Below are 20,812 nucleotides of genomic sequence, written 5' to 3'. Positions count from 1 at the left end.
CTTCTACTGCCACTGCTGTGGACAAGACCCGACTACAGGCTGAATGACGGTAGCGATATTCAGTGGCACATATGAGAGTGCTGGAGATTCATTTGTACAAAAATGTCAGGGATTATCACGTCAATGTATAATACCTGTGAATTTAATACAGTACATCCTGGATCAAAGATAAGGCCATGAATGAAGTCAGTGGATTATTTCTGCTCTGAGTATGTAGGGTGAGAGAAATTCAGCCCGCGGTGCTCGTGTGTGGGTTCAGTGAAGTGAAAGTCATCATGAGGTGTGACCCAGTTGGAACGATGTACATATTTAATGTGACGAGTGGAAGAAATATTCAGATTTTTGCACAAGCAACCGCAGCAACACTGCAACGTCACAGCTGGTAAAGGTGGAGCTTATTCAAATTACTTTATATACTGCTGCTAAAATCATTTTTTAGTCAGTATTTTGTGTCAAATTGTTGATTTTCTTAGTACGAGGCTGTATAATAATAACATACAGCAAGTGGTGGTCATTATCTTAAAATTAATAATCTAAATTTATACAATAACTAAAAACTAAAGCTGTCGCATAAATGTAGTGGAGTAGAAAGTGTCGGAAGTACAGAGTAGCATAAAATGTGCTGTATAAACACCCAAGTAAAATACAGTGCGTGTAGCTTAAAACAAAAAGTATGAGGGATATACAGACCAGGAGACAGAGATTTGCGTCACAGATTTTAGAGAGGGAACGGGAGATAGGGACAGGGTGGACTAAGCCTCTTACGGCCCCCAGCACACACAGGTTAATCCAGCAGGGACGGCAGCGTGCAGCATTGTCAAGGCCGCATTCTGGCACAGCCCGTCCCCTCAGTGACAGAAGAGCTGCACGAGTTACCCAGCTGTGCTCACTGTTTCACTGTATTTACAGAAAATGTGATAAACAGACACATTTTGCTACTTAGTCATTGCAGGTTTTATTTATTTTGACATTATTGCAGTTTTTATGGCAGATATTACCTCTTTTTTCATTTTCGTTGTTGCCATTTTGGGTTTGTTATCTGTAAGGAACTTTGTGAACACTGTAAAAAGTGTTCATAAATAAAGTTAAAGTTTCTTGATAGAGAGTATCATTTGTTGATGTGTGACACTTTTTGTACTGGGCTGTAAGCACAAGGCTATATCATCTAAATAGATTCAAAATATGTTGTTTTTAGAGCTGCAATTAATAATTACTTTATCACTTTTTGAATTAATCATTCTCAGAGTGCAAAGTGTCAGATTTTGTCAAACCAACAGCCAAAAGCTTAATTAATCAACTACACAGTTCACCCATAGCAGTTCTTGTGTCAGTATTTGATGTTACGTAAAAGAGGCAGAAATCTATTAGGGTCAGCTGTTTTGTGTGACTTTGTTTTCAGGCTTGTGTTCACCAGTTTCACACAAACACAAATGAGCCCAAGCGATTCTGTTGTTTTGTCACATTGCTCCATGTGTTCGTAACGCTGGTCTGTGACCTGCGTGACATTAAAGCCTTCGGTGGCGACGGTCGGACCTGATGACTCTGTACCGACGGGTCTGGTGGCACAATGTGAGGACTGAGCTGCACTGCTTCTTTACCGCTCTATTCTCTGTTTCTGACCTGGATAAGACTCATTCCCCTCAGTCTGAGCAGCAGAGCTTAATGGCATCAGCTATCTTTAGCCGCTCTGCTGCTGCATAATGATGGTTTTTAACCCTCTGGCAGGTTTGAGCTCTCTCTCTCTCTCTCTTTCTCTCTCTCTCCCTCGCTCTAAAACCACTGCTGGACATCCAGCTGTGATGCCTCATGTACTATGTAGGTGTTGATGGTCTTTACACAAACCTTCAGAGAAATTACATTACATTATATAGTAGTGAACGGATCTGTGTCATGCAATTACTGTTTCACTTTTCACTTCACTTTTCACTTTTTTTCCCCACAGTGATGAACTCCAAAAGGACATAATATACAGATTTGATATGACAGAAATGACAGCAAACCATAACAAACACAGTATAGAAAATTATACGTGTTTTTATTTTATATTTGTCAAATAAATGACATTTGACATATCAATAAACTGACTGACGCCTGCTTCTATGAGAAATATGTCAAATGTCAAAAATTGGGGGCGCCCCACCTTGCAGAGCACATGCCATGTATCAAAGCTGAGTCCTTACCGCAGCGGCCCGGGTTTGTCATCCCCTCTCTCTCCTGTTTCTCTCTACTCTCACTGTCAAATAAAGCTGAAATGCCAAACTAAAAAAGAAAAGTAAAAGTAAATATGTCATGACTGTTCCCCAAAGCCCTTCCCTGAACAGTGATCCTCCAATCACAGCAAAGCATCTGTAATGAGGCACGGCAGGCCTGTCAAACTTTGGATCTCTCAGCATGTTGAAGCAGTGAGCGTGAGGCTGTGGTGAGAGCAATACTTTGTACAGAAACAGTTTGGAGGGCTGCGCCTTTTGTTTTTTTAGCCTCATCAAAACAAAAAACACAAGAGCACAATTGTAAAGAAAGATTAAACAGTGCGCTTGTCCGCTCTAAGATACAAACATTAGCATGACCAGCTAACCAGCTTGGTGCCTAGTGCATGGGTTAATAATAAGGCTTGTCTACTTAGCAAGTAGTTATAAAAATGAATGGCCTAAAGATAAAAGATATTTTAATACCACATTCAATTCACAATTTCAATCATTTTTTCCTTATAAACAAACTACATGAAATTATTCCATTCATATTACTGTGTTTTAGCGTTACTGTTGTTATTTGATAGCCACTAATAAATAAAGTAAAGAGGGAGATTGGGCAAGTAGATTCCTGAACCACTTCCACCTCATTGCACAACCCATTCACACTTTGGACAATTAACCATTTCACCGACCGCTCCCTCCACCCATTCCTCCATCCATGTCTGCAACCAGCCATGTGCTATATGACTATGGTCATTTCAGTCTTGTTTACAAACCAATATGTTGTGCATTATTACGCCTGTACACTACATAATATGTGCAAAAATTCTATTCTTTTCTATTCTATTCTGACTGGGCAAGTGGAGAAAACACCTTATCATTGAAGCTTGTACAGTAGTGCACAGTGCTACTTTCAAAGCCAAGAAGCATATCATCAGCCAACTATGTTACTTTGTGGGGTGACAGGTTGGAAAAAAACCCTCTTCAGGTCTGAAACATCATCTATACAAGATGCTTCAATATCAGCGTTTAGCATTAACATTAGCAGCTCTGTTAGCAGGGAACGTTTACACACCAGCAACCACAGACAGTTTCTGTTTGATTACTTTTAGTTATATTTGGTTGTCCTCATCCTGAAAAACTTTTCTCTTGTAACACTTTCATTACACTTTTATTTACATAAACACACAAACAACACTATTTCTTTAATTCCATGTCTGTTACATGGATCATCTGTCTTTTAGCATAATATCATGTATGAAGCCATCATATTTTTAATATATGCTGCTGATTTTAGAGCGAATCAGCTGGAAACATTAAAAGGTCGGCTCGAGTTTTCAGCTACAGTAACTCACATGTAATTAGATAATGCTAGCGAGCTACAGCTGAGAAAATGTTTCCAACATATTGTAATTTATCTGATTTCCTTTTTCTTACTTTTATTTAATATATTCGAAAATAAATTCCTTTGGAAGAACAGGAAGCTTATTGGAGTGAGACTTACTGAAGAGGCAGCTGTCACAATGCCTCTGACTTTGTAATCTCTTAAAAAGTTCCCGCTGTCTACAGGTCCCTTCACAACATCCTGTTTCAAACCAAGGGAGAAAATCATAATACCAAAGCTATTTCAAGGGACCTTGTAGCATCAGATTAAATGAAGTTGTCATCTGCTGTCTCCACACAAACCACAACTCCAGACACACACACATACACATAAATTGCTCAACACACTCTCTTAAATCTTCACTCTCCAAAACAGGTCATAAGCCATTTGAGTCAAAGGGAGACGGTGTTCTCTCTCTCTGAGTCCTGTTATTGCTCTTGTTCGTTCCTCAATTATTGATGGATGGCAGTGACCAAGGTCAAACATGATGGAAGATGTGTGTGTGTGTGTGTGTGTATATGTGTGTGCACAATTGAGAGGACACAGTAAAAAATAAAGGGCAGCTGGGATAAAGTACAAGTGGTCTGACCCACATTGGTGGCAGCTATTAGGAAGTGGAGCTGCTACTTGGTGCTGCACAGTGAGTCGGTGGCCTCTTTTGAGGTTCATTATTTAACAGTTTATTGGACAAAGTAGTATAGTGAGTTCTGTATGGCAACGCTGTTTTAACATTTGATACTTTGACTGGATATATATTGCAGTAATTTAAGCCTTCCTTGTCAAAATGAACAGATATCCACATCACTGTTGCCATTCATGTGAATTGGGCTTTTAATTTCAGATATCCACAACATCAGTTTTGATATCTAGAACAATGGTTTGACCGAGCTGCTTGGTCAAACCCGCCTTAAAAGTTGCTGAACTTTTGGAAAGTGCTACTCCGCTGAGCAGAGACTTTTTTGCGGCTTGGAACAATCTCCCAGGCACTAAATATGGTCTGCAGTTCCTCCGGTTTACTAACCGACCTCCTCAAAACGTTCTTTGTCCCATCAGACAGTTAATTTGGTGGAAACCTAAATAGAATTTGAAAGATGTAGTTGTTTACCTGGTAGGAAAACCAGGCCATAACCACAAAAGACACCAAGTACTGAGAAAACTGCAGATATAACCAAGCGTCATAATCTTATATTTAGATTCACAATCTAGTTGGACTAGTTTTAGTATGAATGGATTATTTGATGCCTTCTAAGGAAAATCCTTTGACCTAATTTAAGTAAATGTCAATTACCTTGCCCTGATAAGCAGCTTTGTCTTTATTTGAAATATTTTTAAATAGGTGAAACTCTGTAAAACATCCAAACTAAGCTTAATTAGATTGCTTGAAATGAGTGTTTTTGCTCTTATACAGTATCTAGAGAGGTTGGCCTTACATTTGACGGGGCATTTTTGCAGTGGAGGGAAATACAACATCCACCTACAGGCTGACCTACATGATGGACCGAAAGTATAGATTGTTCTGCCTGAATGTTGGGAAGAATAAACTCACAATGATCCAACAGTAAGGCTCTTATACTGTATGTGTTTTTAACAGTATTTGGATGCTCGTGTGTGTGTTTGTGCATGATTGTGTTCTCTCTTGTGAGTACTTACAGCATCTAAAGGAAGCCTCTTCAAAACCTTGTACTGTTTCTTTGGCTCTAATTTGTAGATGTACTTGTCTGTGACGAGCAGGCCTCGGTCTGTGCTTTTGTTGAATCTGTTCACCTGAGAGAGCAGAGGAGGGAGAAAGAAAAGAATAAAGCTCCACATTTGAACATTTACTTGTTTTCTGTTAAGGGCCTTTTTGTTGCAACTTGTAGGATCTTTTGGGTTATCTCTACCCTCTCTCCTTGTGGAGCTGCTAACGAGCAACACACAAAAGAAAAGAAAAGAAAAGGCAAATTCAGACAAAAAAGCAACGGCTCTGGTGGGTTTGTCAGTGTTGGAGGTTGTTTTACTTCACTTTAGCAAAGGCCACATGTCTTCAGATAAACTTTGGCTAAAGCTGAACCCAGAATTTAATGGAAGCCCTCTCTCTGTAATCCCTGATAAGGAAAGTATGGCTACTATTAACCACAGGGGCATGATGATGATGAAAATAAGCAGGGCTTCAGCTGGCTCCATTCTGCTAAATACATCTTAAAGGGTAAGAAAAAAATGTAGTGAATTCATAATTCAATTCCTTTCCTGATTAATCCCCTGATTTTTTTAAAATCTCATTTCTTTATATTCCTTTCTGAGAGGGTTGTGTTCACCGCTGGTACATGAACCCGAAAACTTGACAGACGTGTTGACACAAAAGAGAGAAAGTGCTTGGGGGTATGACAGGGAACACAGTAGGTGACAAAAACATCAAAAAGCTCAACAGAAACAAGAAAAGAAAAGAAACACCTTGTAGAAAGAGAGCTATTTTCATTTTACCATGTTATTTTCCAACGTACAGTACCTTCCTGCAGAAGCCAGAGAAGAGGACCTGATTGTACATGTCTTTGTTCCTCAGTTCCTTGGAAACACGGATGAAGCTGGAGCTGGTCTGAGGGCAGTCTCGCACCTGCAGAAATTAAAGACCCGTATTATTGCAAGAAGCCGGCTGAAGCCACCAGCTACTGTACTGGAATGTATCTCCTCGTTGGTCGTGAAACTCTGGGTGACCCCTCTCAGCCTCTTTCAAGCCTTTTTATCACTTTAATTCCATAAGCAGCAGATCAAAGCTCGGGGCCTCGGGCTGCTGTTACCAGACACGGCGTTTGACGTCGTGCCTTTAGAGAGGGAGCAGGGTGGCTGATAGTGGAGCTAAACCGCCTGATGAGAAATACAGTCGGGGGCCACTAAGAAGGAAATCTAAAACCGTGTCATACTCTCCATCGTGTAGTCTTTTCTTTTATGTGACCATTTTTCCTAAGAACTATTTTGCATGAACTAAATGTGTATTGGGTAAAATACCAATGAGTTTTAAAAATGTTCACTGGATTTAAAGTATATCAATATACCAAAAGGACCCTGTTCGCACTGTGTTCTGGTTTTTCATGGTTTAAGCTGAGCCCCTTAATATCAATAAGGGGGAAATCTCAATGCTGCAGCATACTATGATATTTTAGCATGCTACCAAAGTTTTTAGGTTTGTGGAGCCTGCTCAGTAGAGTCCTTCTCTCGGTGAGCACGGCTCCCCCCATACAAGAGGGTGTGAAGTAATTTTATCATACGTCTTAACTAGACTTGTTAATTATTTATTATTTAATTGTTTTACAGCTGCTCCTTTTTTAATGATTATGTTTGGGAAGATTTTATGTAAATGGCTGCAGGAAATGGAGCATCTGATGGCAATTCAAAGGCGGCATAACTGTTCTGATTAATTATAAAGTTGAATCAAATCAAGTCAAACGCTGCCTCATGGCAAACATTTCTGTATTTTCTGTTCTTGTATTTGCTTTGTCTGCCTCCGTTAGAGTACAGAGTCCTTGGATTCATTGAAAGGTGCTATAAAACTGCCAATTCTTAATATAATTATTAAAGGTTGTATAAACAAAATGTATCGTTGACATTGACTAATTAGAGAAAGGGACAAATTCACACGCACAGACGACCAAATAGTGAAATTCATTTGGTTTGATGTTATCTTTTTCTCACTTTCATCCTCGCGACAGAAACACCCCTCCATTCAAAATGAGCTTACATTTCAAAATAAGTACATTTAATGAATCTTGTGATCTTGATGAAGGTTTCTGAGAATACATGACATACACTACTTGGTCTTACTGCCCTCTCTGAACTCACACACTTGATCTAAACAACTTAAGCCACATGCAAGTCACGATTCAGCCCGACTGCATGCTACTTTACATGCACTTATCTATAGGTCTTTGTGGAATTAGCAACGATCACGTGAAGCTGGAGTGACTCAGGAGTCTGCAGCAGTCATGCTCACGCTCCCTGAAGGCGTCCTTCAATCCTCCATCCACCAAACAACCCCAGATTAGCTGCTAAATGAGCCGACTGTGGGACTCATTAAGGAAAGGCTGTGTTCACAAGCGCCGTCCTCCTTTAGTCATGCTGTTTACTGTGAGGCTCGTGACATGCACCGTATATATTCACAACAACAGATGATTTCTGTGATCCTACACACTGCTGGTCATTCAAATCTTTGCTGCTGTGATAATTCGGGGGGGAAATTCTGCCGGTCATTGGACTTTCCCAATTTGATGAAAGGAATTAGTGTTTTGTTGTGTGGTGTATCACATTGTACTGTTTATAGTAAATGAGGTCCTCTTGTGGTGACGAATTTGTCAAAAATGCTTCCAGTAACATTTGTTTATTTTGCACCCGTGTCCATTAGAGTAGAAACTACAAAAACAGATAATTAAACTAAAAGTGTCATATCACTGCATATTTCCTACAAGATTTTAATAAAATTTGAAAAATCTAATTTAGTGCTGCTAAATTCAATTGTGTTGAGCTTTGGGCAATGTCCCACAACAAATATAAATGAAACCATGATGAAAATAAAAGGCTTTACCTCATTATTAACCTTAACGACACACCTATTATCATGTAGATAAGGCGATTCTCAGTCATCCAGGTCATAGTTATTCCTTAGGAGTTGAGCAAAAGTCAACTGGACTTGTTAAAGGTACTTGAAGACGTTTCACCTCCCATCCAAGAGGCTTCTTCAGTTCTAACTGACTGGTAGGGGGGTCAGGCATATATACACTGTTAGGGTCGTTCTTATGTGGGATCCACCCAGGGCCTAAAAGTATTCTGAATACTTTTGGGTTTTGGGCTGATGTTCAGCCAAAAAAAGCAGTTTTTAGGGTGTTAACTTGGGCTTGGGTCTGGTCTGAGGGTCAGATTACATAATAATTAAAATAGTCACACATGCAGATCTAAAATAAATAAATAAATAAATAATGTAACTGAAACCTTGATTTTAGAATATTTTAACATAGATGTGAAGAATGAATCTCCATACTTAATTAGTTTTCTGTAAAGCAAATCTCCAGCATAATTAAGGACTTCATGGACTCTTTAGGCATGATGTGTTGTGGATCCCAGCTGGGACATTAAAACGAGTACCCAGACTGCATTTCATTAGTTGATGGTTCATGTGTGAGTCTTACATTGGCCAGGTAGTCCCTCTCCCAGGCTCTGCTGACCCCCCAGTCTTTTCTCTCTCCACTCAGCGCAGCCAGAGCCGAAACTTTGGCCCGAACCTCCAGCGTATCAGACGGAGGGATGTTCTTCACGATCTGCCTCGCCCACCACCTGACAACAGGGGATGAGAACGAGACGGCATGTCACGTGGGTGGAGTAATACACCAAAGTGCAACAGAAAACAATACAGCGAGAGGAACAGCTGCAAGATTAGGTCTGTGAGGGATAAAAATAGGCTTTATCTGCAGTGCCAAAAGACATCCTTGTTGATCCAGAACTCCACTCACTCACCCACAGACTCACTTTATTGGTTATTCTGCAGTTGCTGAGAACTTATTCACACTGAAAAAATCTGCCAGAGATAAAAATAAGTTGACTTGCTTTCAATATAAATCAGCGTTTTAGAGTTTGAGATGTGAAGATCGATGCCACCGCACCAACACATGTCTGTGTGTTTAATATGAAGATACAACTGGAAGTGGAAGGAAGAGTGGAAACAGCTAGTCTGCTGACTAGCATCTCTAAAGTTTACTAAATTAGTATGTTGAATCTTGTGAATATAATCTGTACTTGTCCTCCTTTGTCTGCCAGTTTTTGCTGAACTATTTCCTGGCCAAGCACGGTGACTTCCTGGAGTCTTCAGACTTCGCTTTGTACAGAGCCAGGCTAGCCGTTTCCCCCTGTTTTTGCAGTATCTATGCTAGCAGGCTAACTGGCTGCTGGCTGTAGCTTTTCATATTTCCAGAACAAAATGTCAAAATATTTCTTTTAAAGCAAACGTAAGCTGCATTTTGTAATTTTCTGACAGTTTGTTCAAAGTAAAATATGGTTAAATATATCACATAAATATTCTGAGTGTGAGCTTCATGTTTGTGGGTTCTGACCTGCGATGCAGCATGACTGTGATGTTGTGAAACTGGGACAGAGCTGCAGGCGGGGTCGGCCACTCCACGCTCTTTCCATAGTCTGCCATGGTTCGCACATTAGCAAACCTACTTTCCACCTCCCAGAAGTGGGCCTTCACCTTGTAGCGCTTGTAGCAGCCCATAATGGCATAGAGGGCCCTCATCCGCCGGCACCTCATACGAGCTAAAGCCCCACGCCACACCTGTGAGTTTTAGCGAGAGAGGGACGTGTTAAAGACAGAAAGCAAGAGAGGAAAAACAGGAGAGTACCAGTGACAAACTTGTGCTCCAGTTAAAGAGCCAGACTTCTCTGCAGAGTCATCAAAAGTAGGTCAGGAGAAAGAAAGAAGAAGGGTGTTTCATTGAGCAAGTGAGGTAATTGACTTTAATGCAACTGTGCTCTGGATCTCATTAATTATCCCAATTATTGTTACAGGAAATTAAGATTCAGGCTGGCAGATGAATTTCAGTCAAACATAACCAGGAGCCACATATTCATGAGGCTGAGGCAAACTCCCCTCTGAAACCCAGAGGCTTGCGTTGGTAACAGGAGAAGATAACTTTGTGGGTGATTAACTGTGATCACATGATCAGAGCTGCCTGTGATGATAAATTAGGTCTGTGTCAATTAACTGGACTGTCAGATCAATACAGCCATATCAAAATACAATCACAACTTTAATAGCTGCAGAGATCTGACATTTTTAATTTCTAATCGTGTTGACACTGTGGATGAGTGCTAAATAAATAATATAGTTATACTAATATGGCTGACCTTCTGCAGGAAAAGCACCAGGATGGGGATGAGGGCGGCTCTCTCCTGTTCCAGAGTGAAGAGAGACCGCGGCGTCCTTACAAACAGCTTGGTTTGTCCGTACGCCACATCGTCTTGGAAACCATGCTGGATGACGATGGCCTCCACGGCATCTCTGTCCGAGGCCATCAGGTGGTTCGGCCAGGTGTACTCGCACGTCATTTTATACCTGCAGAATGGTCAGAGGGAGGAAGTGGAAATGTATGACGACAAGGGTGCTGTTCAGCATCTCCAGCCGAATATATAAAAGGGGAACAGCTGCTCTTGTTACTGTAAACGAGAGGCTTTTTGATTTAGCTGTGGACAACTACTCAGTTGTATATTGTCTTCTGTGGGTCTGGAGAAGCTTTGTCAAGTCTAAGAAAATTACTCAAGTGACACCACCCAGGTATGTTGGCCTTGGAGAGGCATGGAGAAAACACATTTAGCCCACATTAGAAACATTAGAAACATGCACATGGATAAGTGCTTCAAATTTAACAGGCAGAGAGGATCTAACAAAAGGATCTATCAAGCTGCATTATGGGAAGTGTAGGATCTAACATTTTAGACCTTAACCCATATAAAGGGACTTAAAAGCCAGGGCAACTCGGCCACTTCGTCTAAAATAGGAGCACTCTGTAGTATCATGAAAACAGCCTTGGTCTCAAAAGGAGAAAGTAGTCTGGTTTTATTTGACTGTGTACATTTTCTTTTAACTTTCAAAGAAAAGGATCAAGTTTGTACTTTCTGTGCTCTCTATCTTTGCGTGCACCCTTGTCCTCCACTTGTAAATGGAAAATGGAAACTCAATTAATCTTAATTTTAAGTAAAATTTCATCATAGAAGCACCTGCTAGAGTAGCTGGGATAGTTTAGTACACTATACAGCCCTGATGTTACCCTGAGCTGTTGAAGCTGTACACAAATACAGGACATTTTCTCAAGTTCCTCTCAGAGGAATTTGCAAAGGAAGAACTTGAAACACTGAAGAAGTCTTGCTTCGTGCATCGTGTTCACTTACCGCTGCAGGAAGCGAGCGTAGGGCTGTCTGTAGGCAAAGCCTGCCCTGCGCACCATCACATTCTCTATCAGGCCGAGGTAGGCCACCTGGTGCTGGCAGCGAGCGTCGTCAAACAGCACCGGAGACTTCATCTCATTGGGCTTTATGCAGCGCACATAGTATGGCTCCTGAAAGACGAGACAAAAGAGATGCAGGTAGCTTCTCAGCTGACTTTGTTCCAGTGTTGTTGGGCTGAAGGACTGAAGAGTGAGTAGAGAAATCATCTTTCAACCAGAGACCATGAAATGCCTGCTTTTACTTTGTGTAAGATATTTTACTTGACTTCCCAGTGGGGATCAGTGAAGTATCACATCATCACATTACTGTAACTAGCTTGTGCATCAATTTACAGGGATGCAATAAACGTACAGCGGTTTGTGCCTCCAATATTTGGACTGATTCTGTGTTTGTATGAGGTGATATTTTTCATAACACCCTTGTTTTATCACCTGCAAAAACTTGTATTTGTGTTTGATTTTTGCATGTTTTTGTCATCATTTTCATCACTGCTGTGTTCTTCACTGTGAGAGTAAATAAACTGCACTCAGCTTGTAAACTACTTCACAGCCAAGCTGCGTTCACTGACCTTAATCAGACTTGCAGAATATTTCAACAGACGCTACAGTGAGCAGCTGAGCTTCATAACACATTCAGCACATCTACTTATTAACAGCACATTTAACTGCACATTACAACTTTGAAGACCATTAAGCCTCCAGTGTGGATTTATAGCTGGACGCCTGCACCTCGACAGGGATCTCTGAGGGACACGATATCCTGTCACAGAGCAGAGACTGCTGTGTTTTCACTGTCTCGTACTCTCTGTCCATGAAAGATGAACAAGGCAGAACGAGGTGAGCACTTTCTGAGCGCTCCCCTACACTGTCGTCCGTCACATCAATGATGTATGAGCATGTGTGCCCCCAGTTTCCACTCAGCAGAGGTTCAAGAAGGGAGTTGGTTAATGGGGTTTGGGAGCAAATGAGGTGGGCAGACTGGGCACAGGTGCTTTTGTACAGCAGTTGAAGAAAACGTCTGCTCTATCAATGTGACCTGAAGGAAAAAAAAAACAGCTGCCAGGGGAGTTTCCTTTCATTTTACCTCAGACGAGATGCTACAACAGCGCGACAGCAGGCCATCCCAAAATAACAGCAGGAAATGTCAGACTTCAGTCAGTGAGATGAGGCCAGGAGAGGTGAGTAGAACATTTTGTGGTCCACCACCACCTCCCCCTCACCACCTTCCCAGCTCCACACGCAGTCAGACAGGATGAAAACTGACGACCTACAAAAACCGTTACTCTCTGACACCAAAAAGAGCACATTGCCATGTATACATGTTCCTCCTGGACATCTGCATACTGCTTCTCGCTCCATATTTTGTCATGCATGGTGACGAACTGACATCACACAGTTACGCTGGCAGCCTCAGAATAGCCTGTGACTCATACAGGCTTTACAAGAATCAGAACAGCGCAAACTGGTGCAGAGCATCTACCTCATCATGGCAGCACCATAAACTAGGGGGATATCTAAGCTGGCACTTAATATTAATACTCCAAAATCAAGCCTCCTGTGACTTTGCTATGACACCAGTTCTGTCCTGCAGAACCAAAACACAGTAACTACATATTTGGTCAGAACTGAGTTGTGAATTTTTGGCATCTATCTTACCATGCAGCACTTTTTTATGCAACAGAAAACTTGCAATAACTAAAAAACAAGGCCAAATCACATTAACTGCACACACAGCTATATCATGTATCAGCTAAAAGATGAGATGCCACTGCTAAAGGTTAAAGAGAAGTGAACAGGAAGTCAAACCACTGACCTTACAGGCCAGTTTATCCACCAAAGCCACAATGGAGTTCTTGAAGAGGGTGGCCGCGGTCAGAGGTCGCTTGGTGACCTCTGTGATGCTCAGCTGACCATCTGGCCACATCTCCTTCAGGACTGGGTTGGCACTGCGAGAGAGAGCGAGGAGCGAGGAAAAAAGGGGGCAAAGAGCGAACAAAGGGCGTCATTAAGTAGGCTAGCGATGGAGTGATTTGGAAACAGAGGGAACAAGAAACTAATTTATACACTTAACCCAGTTATTGAACTGTCAAGAGCATCATGATGTTGGAAAAGACTGGCAGTGAGACTGTGTTTGGCACCTGTTGTACATAAGACGCTTGAAATCTTGGAAAAGCATGTCCTTGTTTTTGTCCAAAAAGCCCTCCACGGAGTATCTGTAATAGACGTAGAGGGAGAAAGTGAGAGTAATCAAGAGTGATTGGCCAAAAGTAGTTCAAGAGAAGGAGGACGGCCCCCACTGAGGAGCAGTATCAGAAAAATAGTCAAGATGTTAAAATTACAAGGAAGTCAGACAGAAAGTAACACAGTTTAGGCAGTAAGACACTATAAGGGTCACTATCATTACACGTTAACGGGCTCCACTCTGTGCTCCATGATTCACAGTCCTCAGGCCAGAGGATTAGAACAACGGTCATGCCGCTTAGACGATTTTCAAATTAGGAACATGATCAAATTCGCCCCACGGCTCACGTTTTGGAGAACAGAAAAAAAAAAGTTGAACTGTCTGCAAACTGATCTGTCTGCCTTTTATCAAACTGCTCAGTTGGTTTTGGTGAGGCATCAGTGGGAGGTCACGGGAGCACTGTAAGGCACAGTTACATAAGCCGTCCAGCCGCGGGGTTAAGAGTCCTGCTGTAGTACAAATGTTGCCTCAAATAAACCTCTCCCTCTCTTTTCTCAGTCACAATGCAACTTACACAGTGTGGACACTTAAAAAATACATTCAAAATCCTACTGAGTAAAGAGGTACTACCTGCTAAACTCATTCCACGAGGAAATGGCCACCATGACTACTAGGTACTAGTAAACATTATAGACTGTTAATACTGATGCACTGCTGTAGCTGGTCAAGGTACTTTTAACAACTTTATACACAGCTAGTTAGTTTAGAGTAACAGAGTAACGATACTTTCTGGGGGTCATGAGATGATTAATGGAGAAGAAAAGAAGAAAAAACTAAGTTCTGACACAAATTTGTATTCAGTTTTTGAGACTTTTCTCTAATATTTGCTTTTTTGTGAAATAATGGAATTTTTTTAACCTCTTTTCCTCATGTGAGACATTTTAGCAGCTACAAAAAACTGATTTCCCCTCTAAAACACATAGAGAGGTCACAAGCCAAAAAGGTTGAAGCTAATGGTACATAAAGTGACATAAATTGGAAATACTCCATCCCTAACAAACACACAAAAGAAAAACACAAACACACAGCATGTCACATGTCGTCTGCATGGCCCTGTCTGCGACTGTGTCCTAGACTGTCACATCTGGAGGCAAAGAAGTGGAGGCTGGCTATGACAGATGTGTCCCTTTGGCTCATGGGTGCCCAAAACCACCTGACCAGATCCCGGGAAGCTCGCTGAAGAGAGACAGAGCGCAAAAGGAAAAGAGAGAGCAGTCAGAACACACAATAACAAGCCACAACACTCATCTACAAGGACAGCACAGGACAGAGCTGGGACAGGACAGAAGAGAGAGGACATGCAGAGATAAAGGCAGCTGCTCTCCAGAGACAGGAGGATGATTTAGAGGAAAGTATATTTAAGTATGAAGGTCAAAGCTGGTGCAAGGAGAGGGCTGCGTTGTACAAGGTTAAAGGGAGTGCACACTGAGAGGAATGTGAGATTTCTCGCAGCATAAAGTTGTGCAGTAAGGGAATATGATGTATCTTATGGCTGCTCAAAGTGCTGCATTTGCAGGCTGAAATACTGCAGGGAATTAAAATGTGGATTGCAAAGAGAGCCAGGTGAGAGTTGCAGTACAGAAGGAGGAGAAAACGAGGAAACAGGATGAGGAAAGAGAAGAAGGAGGAGGAAGAAGAGGAGGAGGAGGGAGCGAAGTAGGTCAAAGCTTGTGATAGTGGTGGTTCGGTGAGAGCGGAGGCGGGGGCCAGCGGGTGGCGAGGACGACGGTATATTTAGCCAGAGTAAGATGGGGTGGGATGTGACAGGGGATGATGGGGGGCCAGCGCCACCAGGAAGCGATATACGAGGGGTGACAGCTCAGCTGGAGCGACCCCGACGTGGCCCTGAGACAAGCTGAGGCAGGGTGACGGGGACATGCCGGGACAGGGACGGCCATCTGTCATTACCACTGCAGGTCTGTCACACATGCTCTTATCCAGCCCGTCATGTTAACGCTGGCAGTGGTGGAAGTGCATTTAATCAAGTTTTAATTCTCTATAACATTAAACATTCATCACTAAACGCACAACAATCATTCGTTTTTTAGATGAAAAAGACATCTGAAGGCGTCACTTTGGACTTTAGGTAACTGTGATTAATTCGTGGTCCTTTCTCACTATGTTCTGGTGGTATACAAACAGAGAAAAATAATGAAAATACTCATTTATAGAAAAGTTAAGTAGAATTTTCAATGCTTGTACAAAAGCACTTTACCAGTTTAGTGTTGGTACTTTTTGCACAGTATGCAATTTCTGCCACTGGGGGTCTCTCAATCAAAACAATAACAAAAGACGTGGTTTGATGACATTGAGACAGTTGACCAGATGAAACTCACTGTTGCCTTGAATAAAATTATGGATTTTTCTGCATTGGGACATTGTTGGAAACATTTGAGATAAGGTCAACAAAATGTCCAACATACTATAGGTGTAGAGGTTTTTAAACCCTTAAATGTGGACATAATCATATCATACCTTTAAGTAAAGGACGAGATTATTTCCTCCACCACTGAGAGTTGACCTGGGTGGTCAGGGAGAAAAAACTGTGTGCAGTGATTGTCTGTGAGAGCTCTGCTGAGCTTCAGACATGGATGAAATTGCTCTGTGTTTCGGTGTGTGTTCGACATCGTGTTAGCCTGGATTTCCCCGAGTCAAAGAACCTCAGTAAACCCTACTCCACTTCTCCTTGATTACTGTTGCTGCTACATCTTACAGAGCCAAAATTGTCTCATCAGCTGGCTGCATCCCTCCCCGTCCTCCTCCTCCTCCTCCTCTCGTGTTCCCTTGACATATTAATGTCCTTCCCCTCTCTAGATTGAGGGCAGTACACGTGAGCGGTAGGGATCTTCTGGAACCAAAGCCATGACGGGTGACTGCTGGCCAGGGGCCTCATCTGGCCACTGTGACGTTTAAATCCAGTGAACACATTAAGGAAGTGGAGCAGTGATGGAGAAGGGAACTGAACAAACTGTTTGATCTCTAGTCTGCAAATCACTAACATAAGCAAAAATGAATGACTTTCAGAATAGGATAAAAGTTAAAAAGCCCTAATATGTATGCATCTTTTTATAACCTTGAATGTGATTATGATGGATCCTATAATCCTATAAATTGTGTTTGAATCTGATCTGAACTGAACAAATCTTGCTTACCTGTCTCAACTGTGATGATCTCAAAAATAACCAACTTTTCATTTCAACTTACATTTGCATCACAGATCAGTTCTTTCCTATAATTCCCCTAACACAAAAGGTTATATCCCTGCTTTTATTCAATAAAATACAACAAAATGACTTAATTCAATTTGTTGCAGAGTGTGCATGTACGATATTTCAATGACTTAATATTTGTGACAGAAAAACACTGCAACCAAGGGATTCAGGTTGTCACCAGCCATCAAATAGAGGCGAACAGGAAAACAAAGTGTAGTCATTAAATGAGTCATGATATGTTACAAATCAGAGCTGCTACATTTGCGGCAACTGATTCTGCGAAATCTAAACAGACAACTACTGTGAAATAACCTCGGGTCCACAACGGCAGGTGTGTTGTACATGGTTGTGTCTGTATGACCGGCTGTACACATTAGTGGAGGCACGTTCTGTGTGCGGGTGAGTTTTCTTCATTTGTTTTCACATGAATTAAATGTACAGTACATACAGCGTAGCTTACGGGTCACATATACCCATATCAAATTGTGCACTGGATATTTACAACCTCTGGGAATACATTTTGAAATATGAGATCATAAGATAATCACAATAATATAACAGTTTGTACTAACAACACCACAGGAATGCCGCTGTGAATTCACACACTGCCACCAATGTCATGAACTGACCTCTCCTTAATAGGATTATATGGCTTACACTTATGAACTCTGCACAACCATCCTGTCACTTTTACAGCCACACACTGGCACGGGCCGCAGCAGATGACTGCGAAAAAGTGTGTGAATGTGTGAGCGACTCACGTGACGTCTCCAGCATAGTGGCGAATACGGAAGTTTTTCTGAAAGTCCATGGTTTTGTCCGTGGGGCTGAGCTGAAATTGCGAGGGGGAGACACTGTGAGTGCAGAGCCGACAGTAAAAAATAAACTTTTTCTCATTAAACGTGCATTACAAACATTTACAGTGTGCAGATGTCAGCTTTAAGAGGAGAGAATGGTGGCTGCATTTTAGGCTCCCTGTTTGAAAACCTCCTTCTGAAGGCAAAACACTGGAGAAACTCTGCTCTCTACTGACTGCAACGCAAAACTGCACCTGTGTTACAGGTTATATTGAAGAACGGAGTCTATTTGCTCTTTTTAGATAAAATAAAACCAAAATATGCAACTTTTTGAGAAAAAGGGCTTCTTTATTATATAACTTTTGATTGTATAGTCTCATTCTTTATTGTGGTGTTAGTGGTCGATACCAACCAATAATATACTCATAGATTTTTGAACAACTCTCTGTCCTGATTGTCACATAATGCAACATTCAACAGTCAGCCAGCCTATTTTTTTTAAAAACTGCCTATTTTTAAGTCCCAGCAGTTTAGAATTGCTTTATTTTTAAGTGTCTGAATTCATGACACCTCAGCGGACAGCATGCATAAAACATCTCTCCGGAAATTGCTTCAACAACTAGAGGCCACATGCAATGTGCTTCTCTGTTTTTTTAGTGTGCAGGTTTTTTGATTCTATCCGCCCACAATTACAACCACATAAAAAAAACACCTCATTCAGATTTTAAACAATTTAAATGTTTCACTTTGGTATTTACATCCTGCAAAAGAGATCCTTTTTCAGTTTCATGTCAAGCAGCGACCTATCAATGTGGGGCAGGGATTGTTTAAAAGAAAAGGTCTTCTGAATATCGTGATATATCTCTTCTGAAGGAGAGATGAAGCCTCACAGATGATGTTGTCATCTGCTCTCACCTTGCGGGAGGTGTAGTGGGGGTGCTGGGCCAGTTTGGTGTCCATGCTGTCCAGGCAGACCGTGTCGGTGACTTGACCAACAGTGAGGCAAGCTTCGTCCAGAATGGAGAGGATGCCTTTGTGTGGCTGCTCCACGAGGTCCACAATGATCTGGTTGTTGAAGTAATCAATCTATGTATGAACAGAAAGATTGTTATGGAAATGGGGAAATGTAGTGATGTTTATAAATCACGTTTCTGCACAGGAGTGTGTTTTTGTGAGTGTTTTTAGTGTGTGTGCATGTGCTGTGTGTGTGGTTTTGTTGAAGTGCATGCTGCTGCACTTAAAAACTTGCTTGTGTGTCACATCTGCACCAAATGCATCTGCCACAAATAACTTTTCATATGCAGCTTTTTCACATTAGCAGAGAAAAAATCATATATTCATTTATTGAGAAAATATTGTTGTGAGGCAACACTTGAGTAATGTAAGAGAAAACTTGGGATCATGTTAAGATAATTAAGACTCTCCTCCATTCACTCCTCTTACCTCCACACACTTACTTATCACCACACATTAACATCAGACCATTTCCTGCATAAACGTCACGCTGAACGTCAAAATGCAGAACAGCTAATTGCAAATGCACGTGTTTTTCTGTGTGGCACGACAGCTCTTGCACACGTGTGCTCTTGTTTGTGTGTTTTCCCTCACATGTTGCCAGGTGATGCCCTCTCTCTGGTACTCCCCTTGTTCCTGTCTGAGGATCAGCTCGATGAAGAGCTGCTGCAGCTTCTCGTTGCAGTAGTTGATGCAGAACTGTTCAAAGCTGGCCAACAACAGAGGAACAAACACTTGAGCAACAATGACTCTAGATTTCTTTCCATTTAAATACATACCAACGCCCACGAAGCATCAAAGGCGTTTCGATTTTCAGTTTGTCATGAAGGCTATCGGTGAAATGTTTGCGCCAAAATAGTCATGTAATTTAAAAAACTAATTTAAGAGGCTCTGTTGCATTTTGGTGCCATTTATGGGCACACCGCTTGTGACCTCGGTTATCTGTGTCAGAGTTTGACGGTGAGTCAATTTCGGACACTGAATACATAAATAAATAGCTTAACGTAGCAACACCAACCTGTTGTTGTCAAAAATCTCAAAGCCGTAGATATCCAGCACGCCGATGACTGTGTTTTTCCCATGAAGCACTGGGTTGTAGTCTTTAACTTCTATAACAGTGTTGATGCGTCCTACAATCCAGCTGAAAAGTCTCTCATATAGAGCCTATAGCGGGAAAATAAGAGTGAGTGTGTTTAATAGAGCCAGAGGTTAAAATGATGTGACAACTGTGATAATTAGAATAAAAAATGATGTTATGATGTTAAAAATAAATCTTATCCTAATAAGCAATGTTGTCTGGGGAAATTGCACTGAATGATTTGAGAATAAACACATGAATAAACATCACCTTGGCGAAAGCATCCCGACCAAAGGAGGCCTCCGTCTCCGTGTGTCCTTTCTCGATGACCTCGCCTCCCCCGGTGGCCACGGTGCGGTACAGCAAGCTCTTACTGACGCAGTCTGGATCTGTGTCGATCAGCTCAGAGATGTGGTTAATGGCTTCGAGCCCCACGATCTGAACACTCTCACCATCAGTCTCAAACTGAACATTACCCTGAAGAACAAACCATTACAGTACAGCGCATTATAAAGGCGTGATTTCATCACTTCTTAATGCTTTTACTGATGGGGAGCTCAAGAATCACAGGCTCGTCCACATTAATGCAAAACAATCCATGTTATAACTTACCAGAAGAAGAATGGAGGCCAGGATCTGATAAATTGAGTTAATCTCCTCTTTTGAGAAGCCAATCACTTCCAGGGCACTCATCACCGCTTTGTGGCTTGAGCGATCATTGTTGGACGTCTGAAAACAGAAACGGATTTTGTATTAGAAAAGGTTTGCCAAATAATGAGGTGAAGTTCAATATCACGTTTCTGAAGTCTGGATTTTTGCAATGTATGCCAAAGAAGTACGAATCAAACATTTAAGTAATTTCGTATCGCAACAGCTGTTTTTCAAATAGCTCAATTTGTCTTAAAGGTGCAGTGCGTGGGATTTGGTGG

At 41.6% G+C, this 20,812-nt stretch overlaps 1 protein-coding gene across 1 annotated transcript in view; it reads right to left on the bottom strand.

Moving 5' to 3' along the window:
* The window catches only part of myo1g (myosin IG), a 45,488-nt gene that overhangs the window by 17,531 nt on the left and 7,145 nt on the right, over window positions 1-20,812 (bottom strand). The window contains exons 7-20 of the mRNA XM_070846744.1: window positions 20,496-20,612; window positions 20,154-20,360; window positions 19,824-19,969; window positions 19,400-19,514; window positions 18,707-18,877; window positions 17,756-17,826; window positions 13,679-13,753; window positions 13,354-13,486; window positions 11,485-11,651; window positions 10,444-10,651; window positions 9,648-9,871; window positions 8,730-8,874; window positions 6,062-6,166; window positions 5,227-5,340 (exon numbers count right to left, since the gene is read on the bottom strand). Coding sequence (XP_070702845.1) covers window positions 5,227-5,340; window positions 6,062-6,166; window positions 8,730-8,874; window positions 9,648-9,871; window positions 10,444-10,651; window positions 11,485-11,651; window positions 13,354-13,486; window positions 13,679-13,753; window positions 17,756-17,826; window positions 18,707-18,877; window positions 19,400-19,514; window positions 19,824-19,969; window positions 20,154-20,360; window positions 20,496-20,612 — 1,998 coding nt within the window. The remainder of the gene's footprint in view (window positions 1-5,226; window positions 5,341-6,061; window positions 6,167-8,729; window positions 8,875-9,647; window positions 9,872-10,443; window positions 10,652-11,484; window positions 11,652-13,353; window positions 13,487-13,678; window positions 13,754-17,755; window positions 17,827-18,706; window positions 18,878-19,399; window positions 19,515-19,823; window positions 19,970-20,153; window positions 20,361-20,495; window positions 20,613-20,812) is intronic.

The sequence above is a fragment of the Pempheris klunzingeri genome, chromosome 16, assembly GCF_042242105.1.
Source record: "Pempheris klunzingeri isolate RE-2024b chromosome 16, fPemKlu1.hap1, whole genome shotgun sequence".
NCBI classification, from domain to species: Eukaryota; Metazoa; Chordata; class Actinopteri; order Acropomatiformes; family Pempheridae; genus Pempheris; species Pempheris klunzingeri.
Note: the sequence above shows the minus strand (reverse complement) of the source record. Positions and strands in the feature narration are given on the sequence as shown.